Below are 22,317 nucleotides of genomic sequence, written 5' to 3'. Positions count from 1 at the left end.
TGGTTGTGCGTACGCAGAAATGTTTAGAGTCTCTTGGAAACTATGTGGAAAAGTGACGTTACAGTGTATGTCGTTATAGTCGTATTGCTGTTGTATAGGTGGTGTAATAAATGGCCATAACTGGGAAGTGCAACTTATTTTCTGATCTGCCCTCGTAAAAGTGGACGTATACTCATGACAGTTTTCTGTGCCGTAACCTTCGTCATTGTATGAGAAGTTGTTTGAGTTATGTTTTGGATCCTCTGCAAAGCAAGTCCAATGTTGGTTGAGAGAACGATCCACTCTCCTTCTTTCCTGCTAATATGCCACCATCCATGTTGTGAACGTAACACGAAAAACTCTCAAAAATGAATAAAAGTAGTTTTCACAGACTTCTCAGGAACTGTTGGTATTATGGGTTGACTCACCGCCCGCTGGACTATGTTGCAGCCCGAACTCATCTTCATACTCGTACGCAGAACCGAGAGAGCTGTGTTTCAACAATGAGGCGGTATTGCCGATAGTTTTCACATAAACGGAACGAAAATTCTGTCATTCATGTCGCGAATATTACAAGAGTGCGCGCATTCTAAAAACCCGTCTCCAAACTATTAGATCTTTTCATTTCTGCCACGCTAGTCCCACAAGGCCCGTGCCTAATACTTCTCTGATAATATTTATCCACCACTTGTAAATAAAATTGTATTGAATTGACTAAAGTGCTTTACGGTCAGACTTGTGAATGTACAAGACTCTACCCTTAAGAAGACACGACCAAAGCAAGTCACACACGATAAAAACCTCAAAATCGTCTTCACATTTCTCTGACGTCCCGATATAAAACTTGGAGGTTTCACTTTCAGGTGTTCTTAATACAGTGTGTCCCGCTCCCAGCGGGGCCGGGAGACAACACGCGGTGCATTCATAACCTCCCGCATATTCTGTTACCGATATTATCACATTTATTGCTTACTAGTTGATACCTGGCGTGCGCAGCTACGCCTCAATAAATAAAATGTGTTTTTCAATTAACTATACTTTATGTAATTTTTACTAACATTTTTCTTAATTATTTTTGGTTCTTTTTATTTACTTGTAATTTCACTTACAAAACAAAAAAATACACTAATTACTGTAAATATGTTCTGATATCTAGATTCCTTTGTCTATTAATTTGATTTGCTTACATAAGACGACGTATTTGCATGATGCATGATGTTCACTGCTACGCGAGTCTCGATTGATTTAGAGGATGGTTGCCCAGTTGTACTTCCTCTAAAAACAATAATCACCACCACTACCACTAGATTGATTTTCTTTTCGATGGCATTTTTGTAAATTTCTTCAAAATTCTGAAAAATAAAATGAAAGGACTCAGTTTTTCACATTAAAAATAGGATAGCGTGATTAAAGAATTGTAATTCTAGCGTTGAAACAAATTCTTATGACGAAGAAAAGAGCAAATACAGTGTAATGAAAATGTATGTCATAATTTACTTGAATGCAGGACACATTTATTCGAGGCAATGAGTTGCCTAGTTCCATGAAGGTACATCTCGATCACGGCATGTTGGATTGCTCCTTCCAAATAACGGGCAATGAGTTGTCCAGTTCTATGAAAGTACATCTCGATCACGGCATGTTGGATTGCTCCTTCCAAATAACGGGCAATGAGTAGCCTAGTTCCATGAAGGTACATCTGGATCACGGCATGTTGGATTGCTATTTCCAAATAACGGGCAATGAATTGCCTAGTTACATGAAAGTACATCTGGATCACGGCATGTTGGATTGCTATTTCCAAATAACGGGCAATGAGTTGCCTAGTTCCATGAAGGTACATCTCGATCACGGCATGTTGGATTGCTATTTCCAAATAACGGGCAATGAATTGCCTAGTTACATGAAAGTACATCTGGATCACGGCATGTTGGATTGCTATTTCCAAATAACAGGTAATGAGTTGCCTAGTTCCATGAAGGTACATCTCGATCACGGCATGTTGGATTGCTATTTCCAAATAACGGGCAATGAGTTGCCTAGTTACATGAAAGTACATCTGGATCACGGCATGTTGGATTGCTATTTCCAAATAACGGGCAATGAGTTGTACAGTTCCATGAAGGTACATCTGGATCACGGCATGTTGGATTGCTCCTTCCAAATAACAGGCAATGAGTTGCCTAGTTACATGAAAGTACATCTGGATCACGGCATGTTGGATTGCTATTTCCAAATAACGGGCAATGAGTTGCCTAGTTCCATGAAGGTACATCTCGATCACGGCATGTTGGATTGCTATTTCCAAATAACGGGCAATGAATTGCCTAGTTACATGAAAGTACATCTGGATCACGGCATGTTGGATTGCTATTTCCAAATAACAGGTAATGAGTTGCCTAGTTCCATGAAGGTACATCTCGATCACGGCATGTTGGATTGCTCCTTCCAAATAACGGACAATGAGTTGCCTAGTTACATGAAAGTACATCTGGATCACGGCATGTTGGATTGCTATTTCCAAATAACGGGCAATGAGTTGCCTAGTTCCATGAAGGTACATCTCGATCACGGCATGTTGGATTGCTCCTTCCAAATAACAGGCAATGAGTTGCCTAGTTACATGAAGGTACATCTGGATCACGGCATGTTGGATTGCTATTTCCAAATAACGGGCAATGAGTTGCCTAGTTCCATGAAAGTACATCTGGATCACGGCATGTTGGATTGCTATTTCCAAATAACGGGCAATGAATTGCCTAGTTACATGAAAGTACATCTGGATCACGGCATGTTGGATTGCTATTTCCAAATAACGGGCAATGAGTTGCCTAGTTCCATGAAGGTACATCTCGATCACGGCATGTTGGATTGCTCCTTCCAAATAACAGGCAATGAGTTGCCTAGTTACATGAAGGTACATCTGGATCACGGCATGTTGGATTGCTATTTCCAAATAACGGGCAATGAGTTGTACAGTTCCATGAAGGTACATCTGGATCACGGCATGTTGGATTGCTCCTTCCAAATAACAGGCAATGAGTTGCCTAGTTACATGAAAGTACATCTGGATCACGGCATGTTGGATTGCTATTTCCAAATAACGGGCAATGAGTTGTACAGTTCTATGAAAGTACATCTCGATCACGGCATGTTGGATTGCTATTTCCAAATAACGGGCAATGAGTTGCCTAGTTACATGAAAGTACATCTGGATCACGGCATGTTGGATTGCTCCAAATAACGGGCAATCATTTGCACAGTTACATGAACTTGATAAAACATGGCAGCGTGTTCCCAGCCTCCTATATACAGCAGTTCTTAGCGGACTATCATGATACAGAGTAAGTCGCTGTCGCCTAGCGACAACCTGTCCATCAAGGTCGATTCAATGTTAGTGCTGGTTTGTAATTAAATTAATTACATAAAATAAATACATTTCCGTTGACTTTTCAAGAAATGCACGATTGTTCCTACTACTGAGACGATTTGAAGGATTTTTGTACAAACCGTACCTTTTAACTCCCTCTGAGTATTGTGAAACATACACGTATGCGTGTTATATATAGATTTATGCACCCAATAGCCTTCATCATGGGTACTAACCGTGTTACTGGCGGTGTCCTCAATATTTTAGTGTACTGACGATTTTTAGATATGTATTTGTGCAACAGTGGGAGATCGTACGAATGTTGTGTTAATATTTTTCTTCCGACAGAACCCTTCGTTTCGGTTTCGGAATGACAGCATTAAGTGATCCCGTTGTTCTCAATTTATTCACGAGGCACCTAACTGTTTCTCTACCTGGAACTGGAACCCCGGGAAATCTCTCCTGAAATCGCCTGCACACCTCTCTACATGTCTCGGTTATTACATATGTGTCATACATAAAAAATCTTTGTTCAAGCGTAAATTTCACTGGCATGTCAGCGGTGCAATAATGTGATTAATCTAATTGACTCTACTGTAATTCATCCATACGTGCTCCTCCAACAAACGTATCACTTCACTGCTTCCCACTACACTCAGACTCGTGGCGTGCCTGCCGGCCCCGCTGGGAGCGGGACGCACTGTACTGTATAATTAGAGCTTTCTCTTCCTATGCTGTATGTATAGCGACTGTTTTGTGTTGCAGGTGCGGCCCTGACAGCCTCGGCCGGCCATGTGCCCCGGTCCACCTCGGCTGGCCCACACGCTCGCCCTGCTGATCGCAGCGGTACTGGCGGCTCCGGTGTTCAGCCTCAACTTGACCGTGGGTTACCTGCCAGCCGTCAAGGGGGTCCTGGCCAATCGCCAGGGTATGATAGCGTCAGGGGCCATCACTTTGGCACTAGAGAGGGTAACTATGAGCTATTTCTTCTTCTTGTTGATTGTATCTCCAAGTGTAACAATCCAGTTTCCCAGAAACTTCATTCAGCGAAGAAGGGGTTGAAATAAGCGACGACATGTTTCGGTTTATCAGGAGACACTCGACCGTTTCGAAGAAAATGACGGTCCAAGTTTCTGACGTGCTTTATGTACCTATTGGTGCGTAACAAATTCAACTGACGCGACGGCGCAGCGGCTATGGCCCCGTGTTCAAATCCCAATTGACTGGTGTTGTTTTTTTGGTTGTATTTATCTACTTATGTCCATTGACGATTACTATAAGTGGGAACAATGATAGGAGGGTACTCGGAATGAGGAGATAAAGGCTAGTTTAGGAATGAACTAGATGGATGAAGCGGTATGCATAAACCGGCTTCGGTGGTGAGGTCATGTGAGGCGAATGGAGGAGGATAGGTTACCTAGGAGAATAATGGACTCTGTTATGGAGGGTAAGAGAAGTAGAGGTAGACCAAGACGACGATGGTTAGACTCAGTTTCTAACGAATTAAAGATAAGAGGTACAGAACTAAATGAGGCTACAAGACTAGTTGCAAATCGATTATTGTGGCGACGTTTAGTAAATTCACAGAGGCTTGCAGACTGAACGCTGAAAGACATAACAGTCTATAGTGATAATGTATGTATGTATGTATGTATGTATGTATGTATGTATGTATGTATGTATGTATGTATGTATGTATGTTTCTTGTCAAGTTAATGGATACAAGGCCGTTATGTCGAGTGTAAATTTACAACTGGGTTTCACAAAAAGTGTTATGCATTTTTTATACAGCATATATATTGTGTGTGTTATTTTTCAGAGATTACAATGTTTCGTAGTTCATTCTTATAATAACGCTTCAGGGAGATCCGGTGCGTTCCCTTCGATGATACAGATCGTGGACACTTCGCCCACCACGAGCATGGCGCCACAGTTATGTTTCTGGGTAGGAATATTATTCGGGAGAGAAACGTCGTTAATATTACTGAAGATTTCACGTATTGGCAATACGTTCGCGACAACCCACGCATAACGGATCATGTTTCCAAAAACAGTTGCAAATAAGTTGCCTGATTCATCGATGTGTTAAATTCATTTATGAGACGGAACATAGACGACAAAGATATTCTAAAATAAATTGAACTAAGCCATGCGTACCCCTGTGGGTGTGGGACACAGACGAAGAATCCACCCACGGTATCCCCTGCCCGTCGTAAGAGGCGACCAAGGGATGATTGAATTAGAACCATGAAGCTACTTGTGATTACTACCATCACGCGGGGACACCATGGGTCGCCTTTACTTGAGTTGTACCGGTAGCACTATGCTAGGTATGTGATTAGTAGCAGCAGAGAGCAGTTCACTGTGGGTTTCCAGTAGCTGTGATTAGTAGCAGCAGAGAGCAGTTCACTGTGGGTTTCCAGTAGCTGTGATTAGTAGCAGCAGAGAGCAGTTCACTGCGGGTTTCCAGTAGCTGTGATTAGTAGCAGCAGAGAGCAGTTCACTGCGGGTTTCCAGTAGCTGTGATTAGTAGCAGCAGAGAGCAGTTCACTGTGGGTTTCCAGTAGCTGTGATTAGTAGCAGCAGAGAGCAGTTCACTGTGGGTTTCCAGTAGCTGTGATTAGTAGCAGCAGAGAGCAGTTCACTGCGGGTTTCCAGTAGCTGTGATTAGTAGCAGCAGAGAGCAGTTCACTGTGGGTTTCCAGTAGCTGTGATTAGTAGCAGCAGAGAGCAGTTCACTGTGGGTTTCCAGTAGCTGTGATTAGTAGCAGCAGAGAGCAGTTCACTGCGGGTTTCCAGTAGCTGTGATTAGTAGCAGCAGAGAGCAGTTCACTGCGGGTTTCCAGTAGCTGTGATTAGTAGCAGCAGAGAGCAGTTCACTGTGGGTTTCCAGTAGCTGTGATTAGTAGCAGCAGAGAGCAGTTCACTGCGGGTTTCCAGTAGCTGTGATTAGTAGCAGCAGAGAGCAGTTCACTGTGGGTTTCCAGTAGCTGTGATTAGTACCCGCTATCTGGGGAACACCATGGCTTTACGTTGTCTCTGCGACGTACAATACTTGTGGTGTGGAACACTGTGAGTCTACGTCACCTGTGATTAGCACATCTACATGAGCTCCTCTTTACTGGCGATAAGGGGCCGTTCACTTAGATGTTAGCCCCCTTTAAACAACAAGCGCCATCGTGTAGTAGTCGTCAATGGACAAAAGTAAACAAGTGAAAAAGAAAAGAAAAAGTAATCGGGATTTGAACACGAGGCGCAAAACTGTCAGGTGGCGGCGAAAGCCGATACAGCACGTCGGAAACTTGGATCGTCATTTTCTTGGAGACAAAGCCGAAATATGTGTTAGCCTATTTCGAGCGAAGTTGTGGTTCCCCCGTAAGTTACGGTTTCTCGAGACAGCACGAGCTGGTGAAGAGCACACCTAATGTTGCCTAACTTCAAAGATGAACGAGTGTAATTGAGTTATAAGATAGAATAGGTTGTTGGGAATATTTGCCTTCATCTATAAACTCTTAATAATAATAATAACGAGGTCCGCTTCTGTGGTGTTGTGGTTAGTGTAATTACCTGCCACCCCCGAAGTTCCGGGTACGATTCTCGGCTCTGCCACGAAATTACAAAAGTAGTTCCAGGGCTGGAACGGAGTTCACGTAGCCTCGGGAGGTCAACTGAGTACAGGGGTGTTCAATTCCCACCCTAGCCATCCTCGAAGTAATTTTCCGTGCTTTCCCCACTTCTCCAGGGAAATGCCGGGATGGTACCTAACTTAACACCACGGCCGCCTCCTTCCCTCTTCCTTGTCTATGCCTTCCAATATTCCCAATCCCCCACAAGGCCATAGCAGGTGAGGCCGCCTGGACTAGGTACTGGTCTTCCTTCCCAGTTGTATCCGGTGGTGGTGGTGGTGGTGGTGGTGGTGGTGGTGGTGGTTGTTGTTTTAAGAGGAAGTACAACTAGGCAACCATCCTCTATATAACACTAATCAGAGAGAAAAATGGAAGGGGTCTGACACTTCGAAAATGAAGGTATCGGCCAAGGGAAGGCAAGGGCCACGAAGAGCATGAAAATGAAGAACTCCCTAGGCCTCCATACGTAATACTGTCGGGGTCTGAAAAGAACAAGAGTTGACCAAGGGAGGTCGGATAGGATAGATGAAACTGAGGAGCCTGGCACAAGTAAGTGGAAGCAATGCCAGGACTCAGGTGAGGGCCCCGCGGTCGCCAACACACGCTCCGAAGTTGAGACCCCCCGAGGCCCCTTTTAGTCGCCTCTTACGACTGGCAGGGGATACCGTGCGTCTTATTCTACCGCCCCCACCCACAGGGAGGTCAGTTGTATCCCCCGACCCAAAGTCTCATGTTCCAGAACACTGCCCTAGAGGTGGTAGAGATGGGGTCCCTCGCTGAGTCGGAGGGAAAACCCGACCCTGGATGGTCAACGGATTAAGAAAGAAAGAAAGAAAAGAAAGAATAATAATGAGAGAGTTAGCCGTGTGGTTAGGGTCACGTACCTGCGAGCTTGCATTCGGGAGATAGTGGGTTCGAACCCCACTGTCGGCAGCCCTTAAGATGCTTTTCCGTGCTTTCCCATTTTCACACCAGGCACATGCTGGGACTGCACCTGAATTAAGACCACGGCCGCTTCCTTCCATACAATATTCTCTGTGTTTCGAGCATTCGGCCTCATCTGGATCTTAACGTTTTCAAACGATCTTGCCCGAGATAGTTGGCCGTGGCTGAATTCTGCTTCGGGTAAGTGGACTGCGGTTTATCAATGCGCGGATATACAAAATAGTATGCGCTCCGCATCCGCGAATTGTTAACCGCGGATATTGTAAATATTTAACTGCAGTATATTACACCCAGGGTGGATCTGTTAACATCATACAATAGGCCTGGCACCTGGCACCAGAACCCCTACAGTCACAGGGTTATGTGGGATTTTCTCTTGCGACAACTACCGACTATTGACCTTTGTTCCTCCCTTCCATTAACTGCGGCCAGGAAGAAGTTAGGCTTAGGTCAGATTTACGACTTTAGGGTCTCAAGACTCTTTGTATATCACCATTCTCTCACACCACTGTTAAGGGTCGCCTAACCACAAGCAAAAACGAGTGAAAATAAATAAACTTCATTATTTACAAATTATCAGCAAAATTGTCCGCGCTGGCATACAGTTTGTATCCGCCAAGACACTAACTTCGCGGATATCCGCATCCGTTCCGGGCTCTAGTCATAGACCAGTCGACTTGATACCTTCCGTCTCTGCTCTTAGCTGTATGTAAGTTATGAGGAACGTTCTGCCGTCTGTAATCAAACATGGCTGCATGCCATGACATTATTACAAATGATAATCACATATATTAGAATATTAATTAAAGCGTTAGTCGCTTAGCAAGCAGCTAAGTACAGGATGTATTGCGGGTTAGGGTAAGCCTTCGCCTGCAATTATTGCAGTGATCGTTTGTTTGTTTGTCTAATCCTTGTCCCGTTTCTCTACGGGGTCGGGTATGAGGTGAGGTGAATCTGTCGTGGCGGGTTTTTATGACCGGATGCCCTTCCTGACGTCAATCTCATCAGAGGAGTTAATGAGATGAAATGAATGACGTGATGTATGAAAGTATGGAGAAGGTGAAACGCGGTACCGGCACATAGCCTACTCTTGTCGAATAGCACCAAGGGGTCTGCTCAAGGCTTACCGTCCCCATCCGACGGATGAATCACCATCAACAGCGTCATATGAGCACTGCGGAGAGGTTTGGAATTTAATCCAGGCTTTTGGCACGCAATCTAGTGATTAGAAATTGTATACCACCACCTCCCATACACTCTCGGCCAACATTCTGATGGTGAACATTTTTTCGACCAACGGGACTCGAACCGGCTAACATCGGAGTCAGACCGTTTAGACTTTAGCGCCTTAACGATTGTGGCCACCAGGCGGGGATTGCGGTGATCATTTAATGATTTAATTTTACGATTACTCAAAGTTGGCTGAAATCAGAGACCTATCGATGATTCACCGGTAGGTAATTGCGGAGAGAATAAAACACAGACGAACCAAATCGGTCCAGTAGAACGGTCTGATGACATACGTCCAGCACACTCGGTAGATGGGCGAGAACGAGGCTGCATCTGACGGGAGTACGCTTACCTGTCGTTCAGCCACTTCATGTCTGCGACGCTCTTGCTCTTGCAGCAGAGGTGATTCGGCGCCTGAGCGATCCTTGGCAAGTGTGTCACAAGCAGGGTCGATGTTTGTAATCTTTATGGTTTGTTTAAGGCCTCTTTCAAACGGCGCGGGTTCGACCCGCTTCCGCGCTTAGCCACGGATCTGTCTAAACTGAGAACCGATTGTTCAAGTAGAATCTTTCAGATTACGCGCAGGCGAACGCGCAAGAGAAATGTTTGAGCGGGTGATCTGCGGTCAGTAGATCTGCACCCACTCATCGGAAGCTTGCTAAATTTGGTTTGTCTATTTATTTATTTATTTATTATTTATTTATTTATTTATTTATTTATTTATTTATTTATTTATTTATTTATTTATTTATTTATTTATTTATTTATTTATTTATTTATTTATTTATTCTTCTTCTTTCGTTTTGGCCGACTACGTAGCACGTTAATTCGAAATGAGCTTCATCTGTTTCTGGGCCTTAATCCTCCTTCATCCTTTCACTCTGTAATCTCCTTGGCTTCAGGATCTTTTTCTTGAAACATCTTCGTGGTCTTGATCGTCGACTTGTAAGCATCCCTGTTGATGGTTTCCGTTCACTGTATTCCCATTTCTTCCGGGTCCTTCTTCACCTCCTGGTACCAGCGCATTGTAATTTTGCTGGTCTCAAAAAGCCTTATTATCTGATTGGTCAGTCTTCCGCGTTTCATTCTGTAGATATGTCCGAAGAAGTTCCATCTTGAGATATAATTCTTGGTTACTTATCTTTCTGTATGATCCACCCTCTGTTCTTTAGGGTCCTAGTATCTTTCTCTCCACTAGTTCCAACTTCTTGACCAATCCTGTTTTTATAAGGTTCTAACTTTCGGCTGCATATAAAGCCTCCGGGCCGATCACTGTCTCGTAGTGTCTCAGTTTTGCCTTGAACGAGATATTCTTCTTGTTGTAAGTCTTCATACTTAGTTTATATGCCAAGTTCATCTTGTTGATTCCCGAGAACACTGCCTCTCCTTCTGTCAATTTATTGTGTATCCACTCCCTCACATATTTGAATGTCTTCTCTCTCTCTCAACTGTCATCCATCTGGATGCTGTTTTGATGTTGCTCATGTATTGTGTCTTTATTTACTTTCAGTTCATCAATTTATTCTTGCGCTTTTGTCTGTGTGATTTACGGCGGTTGTTATGGAGCACAAAATAGACATTGAGAACTTGATAACTTCAGTCTCAGAAAGACCAGTCGTATGGGACCAATATCTAGAAGAGTACAAATCCAGGACAAACACATCAGAGGTATGGTGACAGATTTGCCGCGAAATCTCTAGTGATTTCCAGAATATGTTTGTGTAACTAATGCAGAAGTTCATCAAAAGAGGGCATTAGCATCCGAGAGTACACTGGCGGGGAAAAAAATTATCTAAACACCAAGAAGGGGTTGTGCTAGATTAACGAACGTTGGTTTGTACATCTGAAAGATGACGTTGATTCAAATTTCCCGCAGATCGCATTAGAGTGGCGCAAGTAGAGGCCCCATGACGTTGCACGTCTGGTTTGATTTAAATACGGGCTGTACTGTGCGAGAGCGTTAGTTACTTGTGAGATGGGATGGTGTGACTGTGAGTGTGACGAGTATGAACAGCTCACTGCGATTGAACGAGGTCGCATAATAGGGCTACGTGAAGGAGGATTTTCCTTCCGCGCTATTGGAGAACGACTTGGCAGGAATGTCTCCACTGTGCATGCGTGCTGGCAGCAGTGGTCACGAGAAGGTACGGAACGGGGCTCCGGACGTCCCCGTAGCACCACCGAGAGGGAGGACCGCCGTATTCGGCGTATGGCTATGGCGCAGCGGACTGCATCTGCGGCAGCAATTCAAGCGGCCGTTGGCACCACAGTGACGCAACGAACTGTTCGAAGTCGGTTACTTGAAGAACAGTTGCGAGCCAGACGCCCTGCGGCATGCATTCCACTTAACCCAAACCACCGCCGTCTGCGACTTCAGTGGTGTCAAGCGAGAGTTCGTTGGAGGATGGCGTGGAGGTCCGTTGTGTTTTCCGATTAAAGCCGGTTCTGCCTTGGTGCCAGTGATGGCCGTGTGGTGGTTAGGAGGAGGCCAGGTGAGCGCCTGTATTCCACCTGTCTGCGGTGTAGACACACTGGACCTACACCGGGAGTTCTGGTCTGGGGAGCAATTTCCTATGGAAGCAGGAACACCCTGACTAGATGGGTACGTCCGTCTGGCGATTCGACCTGTTGTGCTGTCATTCATGAACAGCATTCCCGAGGGTGTTTTCCAACAGGATAATGCACGCTCCCATGCCGCTGTAGTAACCCAACGTTCTGTACTGAATGTCGACATGTTGCCTTGGCCTGCTCAATCCCCCGATCGAGCACGTATGGGACATCACTCGATGACAATTGTAGCGTCATCCACAACCGGCATTAACCGTATTGACCGACCAAGTGAAACAGACATCCCGCACCTGTACGACACAGTGCATGAACGTTTTCATGCCTGCATTCAACAGTCAAGCGATCACACCGGTTGTTAATGGACCAGCATGACACATTTGTGATGGCTTTTTTTGCTCGGATATTAACCTGTAGTACTGTACCTTTAATCGATTAAATATACTACCTCGACAAATATATTGCCAACATTTCCGCATTCTACATTCCTTATTTCATGGTGTTTGGATTGTTTTTCCGCCAGTGTAGTTCCCATCGTCTAGGCAAATGATCTCACCTGACTTCTGTGCCATGCGCATTGTCCGGCTTCATTTCCTTTTAAGGGCAGAGTAGATGGTGGTCCCTATTTATAGCATACACTGAAAAGTGTGTCTGCTGAAGACCGCGGGCGAGGTTTGTTCCCGCTACGCCGACCCAATGTTTTGGATCTATGAACATTTTTTCATCATTGTTCGTTTTAGATTGTAGCTGGTGGATAAATTTTGATGTTTTAATTTTCATTTCGTTGCACATCGTACCATTAGGTGCCGATGACCTAGCTCATAGGCCCCTTTAAACAACAATCATCATCATCATCATCATCATCATCATCATCATCATCAAGCCTTTTTGGAGTTGTCCATGCCTCACACCCATTCATCAATACAGGTCGTACAACGCTCGATTTGTTTTGCGTGGTTTCGGCAAAAGAGTAGCGTTGCAAAGAAGACGTGGGAGAAAGGAGACGAGCTTGTCGATTTAGCGGTATGTTCCGAGCTGTCAATGCAGAGATGACGTGGAATGTAGACCAATACGTTTGAGTAAAAGTGAGAACTATCAGTCAGAAGTCAAGAGGATAAATTATTCGTTTACAGGAAAAAGAGTTAGTGATAGAGAGAAGAAAATACTAATAGGGAATCTGCCAGCTGGGCGACTTGATTTCTGGTCACCTCCACTGCGGCAGTCACGACATACGGTAGTCCGCTATTGATCGTCGACACACGGATCGAAACACAGCAGTCGGCCTACTTGACACACACACTTGGTCAAGGAATATGAGGAGAATGTACAGAATACGAGGAAAAATATTTCAAATGAAGATGGCAAGAAAGAGCTCTGGAGGAAGACGTTGAATGGGACAAAGGAGAATCGGCTTTGCAAGGAGGGTGCTTCCTTATGTGACGTAGCCGCGCTGAGTGACTCAGTCCGGTGCTCAAATACGTCAGCCTCGTGTTGGTAGATTTACTGGCACGTAAAAGTACTCCTGAAGGACAAAATTTCGGCACCTCGGTGTCTCCGAAAACCGTTAAAGTAGTTAGTGGGACGTAAACCAAGTTGCATTAATTAACTAAACTACTAGAATGAAACCTCTGACTGGTGTGTTATGTGTCGAAGGCTTAGTCATCGAGACGCGTGGAGGCTCTCGCCGGTACAAACAGCCAATAGCGGAGTTTCAAATACGCCCAAGTGCCGGAATTTTATCCCGCAGGAGTTCCATGAGACTGGCGTTTTTGAGCGCCTTCAGATACCACCGGACTGAGCTGCCAAGTTGTGGCTTTCCTCCTGCCATTCTTAAATATTAGGCAGTACCGGGAATCGACCCGGGCCGCAAAGACGGCAGCTAATAGTGCTAACCATAACCCTACGGAAGCGTGATTGCCGAAGTCTGGAGGATCGGTTATGGTACTTTTTTTAATTTTTGTTAGAATTTGCTTTACGTTTAACCGACACAGATAGGTCTTATGGCGACGACGGAATGGGAAAGAGATGCGAGCTCACAGCTGCACGTCCCTAACCGCACGGCCAACTCGCCCAGTGATATCGCATTTGAAGAAGGAGAAGAAGAACTATTAATAATTACAACCCAGTCGCATAGGAGTTCATTTGTTGTAATAGGTTAGAATGCAAACTACACTCATGTTCATAAAAACCAGAACACCTTGAAAGACTAGAGATAGGAAGTTCATATTCACAGGACATGTTCATTAGTATGTTTGCAGAAACGGTTAGCATTTGAAGCATGTCGGCCTTCAGGTTCAAGGCCCACATCGATATATCGGCGCACCACCACCGACTGGTCCAGCGGCTCTCGTTGTCTCTGTAAACCGAAGGTAATGGATGAGTGAGACTTGAACAGACAAGCAGGATGCCCCGCAGACGTGTGCGAGAATCGCACCGTCAAATGAGCGAGTTTGAAAGAGGACGCATTATTGACATGAGGGAATGTGATGCATCCATCCGGGAAATTGCTGCCCGTGTGGGACGAAGTATGTCGGCGGTGCAACGGGTGTGTACAGAATGATGCACAGAAGGCCGTAGAACAGGACGGGATGGGCCTGGTCGCACCACCCAGACCAAGCCTCCCTTGAAGATCGACACCTCATCCGAATGGCATTGGAGGACAGATCTGCGCCCTCCTCGGCTCTGGCGCAACAGTGAAACAGTGTAACACATCGTACACTATCAGGAGTGGCAGTCCGTCGCCGTTTATTACGATCTGGGTTAACGGTGCGTCGTCCAATTCTCCGCCTACCTTTGACTAATGTGTATAAACATGCTAGACTGCAATGGTGTATGGAATGTCACTGGGGACAGGAATGGCAGCAGAGTGTTTTCAGACGAATCCAGGTTCTGTTTGTTTGAAAATGATGGCCGCATTTTGGTTCGCTGCAAGCAGGGAGAGAGGAAATTGCATTCGCACAAGATATACAGCGCCTTATGGTGTGGGGTGCTATTGGGTACAACCACAAATCACAGTTTGTGCGTGTCCAGGGCACTGTGACCAGTTTGACCTACGTGAATGACATCCTGCGACCCTTAGCCATACCCTTTCTGCACGACACCCCGGACGCCACATTTCAGCAGGACAATGCGCGACCACATGCTGCAGGAACACGTGTTTTCTCGTTGTCACAGGATGTCAGACTGTTACTCTGGCCCGCCCGATCACCGGACTTGTCGCCAATCGAAAATGTGTGGGATATGATGAAACGACGGGTGCGGCTCTGTGACCCAATGCCAACCAACAAAAAAGATCTCTGAAATGAGGTGAATACAATATGGTTGGCTATACCTCAGGGCGCCATTCGGACCCAGTGCGTACTAGGCAACAGGACTCTTGCTGAACCTAGGTGACTGTAATGCTAATCGTTTCTGCAGAGCATACTAATGAACATGTTCTGAGAATATCAACTCCTATCTCTAGTGTTTCAAGGTGTTCCGTTTTTTACGAGCAAGAGTGTAATTCAGCTGGTAGAAGGTGTCGTCTAGTTCACTCTTTCGTAACGTAGCGACAGTAACATGATTTCTAGGGGTTCTCGTAGACCGCACCCCTGATGTTTATGCAAATTTCACAACAGAACTGTTGTGTGGCGTAGAGTATACTTGTTACTCACTTCAGTAAGTTTGCATTGTAACATGTCACATCATCTTACTTGAAGGCCTGCGCGGTGCAGACACCCAGCAATAGCGCTGTCGCTCTACCATCCGATGCACCATGCGCCTCGGTTTGCACGCGTCAGACTTCCGGCGTTTGAGAGGCCCTGACTTACGTATAGATATATTTTTTCTATCACTCATCTCTACAATTTGTAGCAGATCGAGCCGAATAACATTTCAAACCAATCTAACTAGATGACATTTTTTAAAAATCCTATCACGAAGTACGAATTTTACTCAGTCCCGTTCAGTTTCTAGCGGGGGAAAAGGTTATGAAGACCACCATATGTAGAAAGCTACGCAACCCAACGATAAAAGTCGCTCCAATGAAGTTATATGGAGTGGCTCACACAGACTGCTATGGTAACCTAAGCAGTGCCAAGCTAAATTTTACAGATGGCGAAGGAGGCGATTTTCGTAGCTGTAGCTGGCTTCGTGCATGCGCACAATCACTTCTTTTGCCCGGCATTTAGCATGTGTGTGGCTTTCGTGAATTAGCTCATTAGAGCATTTATTATATTACTTAATTGTTTCTGTGTTTGTTAATTATCATGGTAGGCAGACCAAAGGATAGAAGACTGATTGAAGAGGTACAAAAATATACTTATCTGTCAAATTATTAAAGAAAACCTCGAAGTGCAAGTGTTGGCAAGAAATAAATTAAACTCAGGAAATTGGCTGTACGTATCATTTATTGCTTTTATATACATTTATACCCTACGTTCTACGATTTGGGTACTTCATTTCCCTTAATATCATCCTCAGTAAAAGATGAAACTATTCCTGATTTAGTTGAAATTATTTTTTAATTGATCATTTCTACGCAATCCTTGATTCAACTGATGGAATGCACCGTTAATTATTCTCCCTCCAATTTCACGCGTGCAGAATCTTCTTCTCTTTCATCACCTTCCACGACAGCCTAGCTTATCTTATGTGTTGTGTTCGCAGGTGAACAACGACCCAGGACTGCTGCCCAACGTGCACCTTGACCTTCGCTATGAAGACGTGGAGGGCGACACTGTGAAGGCGACGGAGGCGATCACCAAGATGCTGTGTGACGGAGTGTCGGCCTTCTTCGGACCTGAGGGGACGTGCTATGTGGAGTCGATCGTGTCGCAGGCCTGGAACCTCCCCATGATCACCTATGTGAGTTGCTTTCTCACATTATTATACATTGCAGTTGGGAAAAATATCCTGGTGGCAACGATCACTTACAGTGATGTGATAAAGTTAAAACATAAAGAGTGCAAGAAGCAATTCCATTGAAAGAAAATATTACAAGATATACTACTAGTTTAACATTCTAAATCCAGCATCATCATATACAAGTATTTCCAGTGCTTAACACTACGGCCTACAATACTATAGGTTGGGCTTACAACTAGCTAACATTACAACATCGTCCTAGTGAAATTAACAAGTACCTTTACACTCTGACTTACAGTGGATTGATCTTAGCGTTGTGAATAGAGCACGTTCATATTCAAATTCACACAAACCTTAAATAATTCATACTACAATTTACAGTGGGTTGTGCGTTGCATCAAACCCCACGGCACTTAACGCCCTAGAAAGGACCTTGGCCTGCCCAGCGACCGCTGCTCAGCCCGAAGGCCTGCAGATTATGAGGGGTCGTGTGGTCAACAAGACGAATCCTCTCCGCCGTTATTCTGGACTATCGAGACTGGGGCCGCTATCTCACCGTCAAATAGCTCTTCAATTCTAATCACGTAGGCTGAGTGGACCTCGAACGAGCCCTGAAGTCGAGAGAAAAATCCCTGACCTGGCCGGGAATCGAACGCGGGGCCTCCGGGCGAGAGGCAGGCACGCTACCCGTACACCACGAGGCTGGCTTAAAATATGGCACGATCAGATAGAAATTTATATAATGTTGGAGTCTATTCTTGAAGCTTCTTACATTTTTTAGAAAAGACTGTAGGACAGTTCCAATCATCAATTCCCCGATTTACAAATGAATATTTGCCATAGTTAGTTTTTAGCGACCTACCTTTTACTTTATACGATGATCTGACATGTTTATGTAACAAGGCTTTTCTAGTCGACTGTGCTTCACCTGTGGGACCAGGGTTGTCATTCTGTCTGAGCCCATTCTTTTATTGTGTCCATAACACGTCATTTCCTTTTCTTCATTGTTGACATTATCTTCCGTAAACAGTTCCTCTCTTTTCCGACAATATTTCCTCTTTGACCGCTGTAATGTAGTGCTTAAATTTGGCCTGATAAGATAAAACGTAGACTCGCAATTCCGCTGGCACAGTCTGAACGCCAGCTCCATACATTAATGATAACTAGAAAACAGAATTCACGTGCAGTGTCTAGCTTTTGCAGACGACCTGGCAATTCTTTCTAATAATTGGCAAGAAGCAATCCTCTCCTTTGAAAACCTACATGAAATTGCAGCCAAAACAGGACTTCAAATATCACATGAAAAAAACCAGTTACATGGATAGAGCCTCTGGGTTTCTAGATGGCCAAGCTATGATTACTAAATCTGGACATATTTCCCAAGTAAATAAATTCAAATACCTTGGAGAAATCATTCAACCTTCTGGATTAAATCGTGAAGCAAATAAGGAGAGAATTACTAAATTACACAAAGCATATCGAATCACTTGGAACACATATAACAAAAAAACTTTAACTCAAAACAACAAAACTAAGATAATATAATACAGTAGTAAAACCTGAAGCCTTAATCATTGGCGGCAGATCACTCATAAAAGATATAAAAAAGCAGGAAGAAAAATTTTACGGATAATTTTCGGCCCAGGAAAAGGAAATCTCATGAAATTTATTGCCATACTGAAAAAATCTCAGCCGCTATCAGGAAAAGGAGCTTCAAATTCTATGGTCACATTCTCAGAATGAAAAATGATAGACTGACCAAAAGAATTCTAAATCTTGCCCTCACACTGAAAGTCAGGAACAACTGGCTAAATGAAATAGAATCAGATCTTCAGGAAATCAACATCAACCAGGAAACTGTCGAGAACCGATCTGCTTTCAGAACACTGATTAATAACCATTGTTTGGCGGAGCCAAAAGTTAGAACTAATAAAACCCAGACAGAAGAACGTAAGAAGAATTTCAGTGAGAAGATGAAGAGATTTTGGGAAGAGAAGAAGGGAAAATCATGAGCTAAATAAGTTGGGCCGACTAAGGACCACGGTTGCGCATCCTCTCCTCTCCTTCGTCCAGAGGTTACCTCTCTTCCTTCTTGCTGGTTCGTTCTGGAACCTCTTTCGTTTGAGCATCCTCCAGAAAGAGGTCCGCTGTTCTCATCTTAATTCACGTTCCATTTTCTCTCGAGGGGCCCTAAATTTTCAGAACTTTCCTTTCTTGCTTTTCAGTTTCTGTTAATATTAGTGACCTGCAAAGTTTCTGAGGCGTATGAATCCCTTGTTGTAACTTAATATATAATAACTTCGTGTGGCTATTTCTAGCCGGACACAGCCTTTATAAAGGAGACCCTCCGATAAGGGTGGGCGGTATCTGCCATGTGTAGGTAACTGCGTGTTATTGTGGTGGAGGATAGTGTTATGTGTGGTGTGTGAGTTCCAGGGATGTTGGGAACAGCACAAACACCCAGTCCCCGAGGCAAGGGAATTAACCATTTAAGGTTAAAATCTCCGACCCGGCCGGGAATCGATCCCGGGACGCCTGTGATCAAAGGCCAGCACGATAACCATTTAGCTATGGAGTCGAACTCTTGTAATAATTCCACGTTAGTGTGTACCCCTTATGGAGTTTAATGGCTCTCTCTATGTTGACCCTACTGTCTAGTCCCGATGGTATTATGATTTCTCCAAGGTATTTGGAGGACGCCTGTGAAATTGTGCCGTTTTCCATGTCTGGAGGAGGATTTTTTCGTTATGTTGTAGATTTTCCATGTACTGGATTTTTTCGTACGACATTGGAGGTCTTCCTTTGATGCTATACTGTACGGCGTATCTGGCGTATTGCAATTTGCTTTACGTCGCACCGACACAGATAGGTCTTATGGTGACGATGGGAGAGGAAAGGCCTAGGAGTGGGAAGGAAGCGGCCGTACAGCCCCAGCATTTACCTGGTGTGAAAGTGGGAACCACGGAAAACAATCTTCAAGGCTGCCGGATACAAGCTCACAGCGGCGCGCCCCTAAGCGCACGGCCAACTCGCCCGGTATTGTTATTATTATTATTATTATTATTATTATTATTATTATTATTATTATTATTAGTTCGTTTGGGTCGCCTGAGGACCACGTTGCTTATACTTTTGTTGTTTTTGTTGTTGTTGTTGTTGTTGTTGTTGTTGTCTTCGATATTTGCCGCTTTTGGTGTTCTTGATGGCGCTATCTTCTTGGTGCGTTGAACTCAGTAATTCTTCATTTTGTTGCTGAACTCGATTTTGCTTTCCTCGGACAATTTCCTGGTCTCATTGCAGTTTGTCTCTGTAAGGGATGTTAGGAAGGGGCTGGGTTTGATGGTTAAAATGTAGTTTGTTCTGTTAATTAATGTGGCTTGATTAATAATAAATTCTCTGAGATTTTTCTCTACTTGCTGGACTCACAGGGATCCAGTGGCTACTTACAGGGCAGCCTGTGGGAGTCCATTCTGCTGGAGTCCATAACAAGCCAGCTGTCTTCTTCTGATGGCATCTGTGAGGGTTTCTCTGTGCTGCTAGAGTTCTCGCTTTCGTTTGTACCACCCCCTTCCATTTGACAGGATCCTTGGTCCTACTCTCTTTCTGAGAAATTTTGCTTCTTGTACTATGCAGGCTCTTAGAGAGAGGCACTCTGCTGCGTATAGGACTGACATTATAGTATATTTCATCGCTGAATGTTTTGAAGCAGGCATGGGATGCCTTGTCTGGTTTGATTCTCCTCTCTTCCAGAACAACAGTTTCACTGGGCCAACAGAAATCCACTCTCCAAGGTACTTGACAGGTTTGGCTGTCTTGATATGATCATCATCAGCAGCAGCAACAGATACATCTTGGAGGTGATTATTGTTTTAAGAGGAAGGACAACTCGTTAACCAACTTCTACATAACACTAACCAGAGAGCGAAAAAGGAAGGGATCCGACACTTCGAAAAAGGAAGTTATCGGTCCAAACAAAGACAAGGGCCACGAAGGGTGGATCACTATGCGTTTACAGTACCCCTGGATAGTATACGCCACTATGACGGAGGCTAACCTCGCAGGGGTGTTTCAGCATCACGGATCTGTGTTTCGATGAATATCACAGGTCCTATGATTAGTACCACTATGTGAGCGACGCCATGGGTCTGTGTTGCCTGTGTTTAGTACCACTATGTGAGCGACGCCATGGGTCTGTGTTGCCTGTGATTAGTACCACTATGTGAGCGACGCCATGGGTCTGTGTTGCCTGTGATTAGTACCACTATGTGAGCGACGCCATGGGTCTGTGTTGCCTGTGATTAGTACCACCAAATACTTTAATACGACAATACGGGACAGCTTGCTGTTTTCAGCGAGAAAGTCGATAGTGCTGCTACCTACACAGCTTGGTGTGACCAACTCTTCAATAACATATTGCTATCTGTATGATTCTTGGCGCACTGCCGTGTTGTTTATAATATATCAGTGTTTGTCACTAAATAATCTTACATTGCAGTTATATTCCAAGAAAAGTGTTATGCGCTGAACAAATTACCCAGCAAGATAATGGGCATGGGAACTGATAAGGACGGCAAGTATTAAAAAAAGTAATGACCTCGCATCTGTGTTGAGGTTACATTCTATGCTCCTTATATTAAGAAAATCAATCAAATACTCTACTGAAATGTTAGTGGGACGTAAAACCAATAATATTAACAAATATGGAACTCTAGTATACTCAAACTTGAGGGTCCACATTGTTAAACAGTACCATAAATTTCACAATCGGAAACTTGTGGGCCTGTAGCGTAATGGTTATCGTGGTAGTCTTGAAATTGAAAATTGAAGGACATGAGTTTCGAATCCAGTCACCTTCTTTACTGTAAGAAAATAATAATAATATATTTTTACGTCCCACTAAGTACTTTTACGGAGACGCCGAGGTGCCGGAATATAGTCCAGCAGAAATTCTGTGTTGGACCTCTTCTATTTCCCTTCTGATTAGTGTTAATAGAGGATGGCTGGCCAGTTGTACTTCCTCTTAAAATAATCATCACGACGTAATGGTCAGCGTACTGGCCTTCGGTTCAGAGGGCGCTGGTACAATTCCCGGCTGAGTCGGAGATTTTAATCGCGTCTGTTAATTCCTGTAGATCGAGGGCTACGGATTTGTGTTCGTATTCATACGCATCTTCACGTATATATAACACACCATACGAAAAAACAACCACAGATACATGCTAAAGTGAGTACGGTATATATCCCTCCATATATGATTGCTGTTAGGAAAGGCATCCGGCCGGAAAACTAGGCTAAGTCCATACAAAATCCTGCGCTAGGTAATTGAGAAAAGGCTAAAAAGAAGAGGAGAGAGTAGTTGTTAAATATTTCCCCCAGAGGATGGGTGGATCCTCAAACAAATTCTGCTTTATAATTTTTAAGACAGCGAAAGGCACGGTTAACATAATGCTCGTTTGTAGGTTTATGAAGGAGGCATTTCATATATTAAAATTTCATTATTATTATTATTATTATTATTATTATTATTATTATTATTATTATTATTATTATTATTATTATTATTATTATTATTATTATTATTATTCAATTATTTTAACAAAAATATTTCCATTCCTCTCCCGTTGGTCTTGACTGTAGCATAGACAAGTATGCAGTTCACACCAACACGCTAGATGTCACCACCGTCGCTGTTCGCACTCCACTCAATGCTGTTGAGATAGAGCTGTCCGGTATTGGTGTATTAAAGTATGTGAGCGA

The 22,317-nt window shown here is 44.1% G+C and overlaps 1 protein-coding gene across 2 annotated transcripts in view; it reads left to right on the top strand.

Moving 5' to 3' along the window:
• LOC136884978 (receptor-type guanylate cyclase Gyc76C) overlaps positions 1-22,317 on the top strand; it is a 589,503-nt gene that overhangs the window by 442,863 nt on the left and 124,323 nt on the right. For both annotated transcript variants that reach the window (XM_067157344.2, XM_067157343.2), the window contains exons 2-3: positions 4,115-4,318; positions 16,363-16,560. In XM_067157344.2, coding sequence (XP_067013445.2) covers positions 4,142-4,318; positions 16,363-16,560 — 375 coding nt within the window. In that variant the 5' untranslated portion in view covers positions 4,115-4,141. The remainder of the gene's footprint in view (positions 1-4,114; positions 4,319-16,362; positions 16,561-22,317) is intronic.

This window comes from Anabrus simplex, chromosome 13 (assembly GCF_040414725.1).
Source record: "Anabrus simplex isolate iqAnaSimp1 chromosome 13, ASM4041472v1, whole genome shotgun sequence".
In the NCBI taxonomy this organism is placed as follows: Eukaryota; Metazoa; Arthropoda; class Insecta; order Orthoptera; family Tettigoniidae; genus Anabrus; species Anabrus simplex.
The sequence above is the reverse complement of the archived record's forward strand: the minus strand, read 5'-3'. Positions and strand labels throughout refer to the sequence as shown.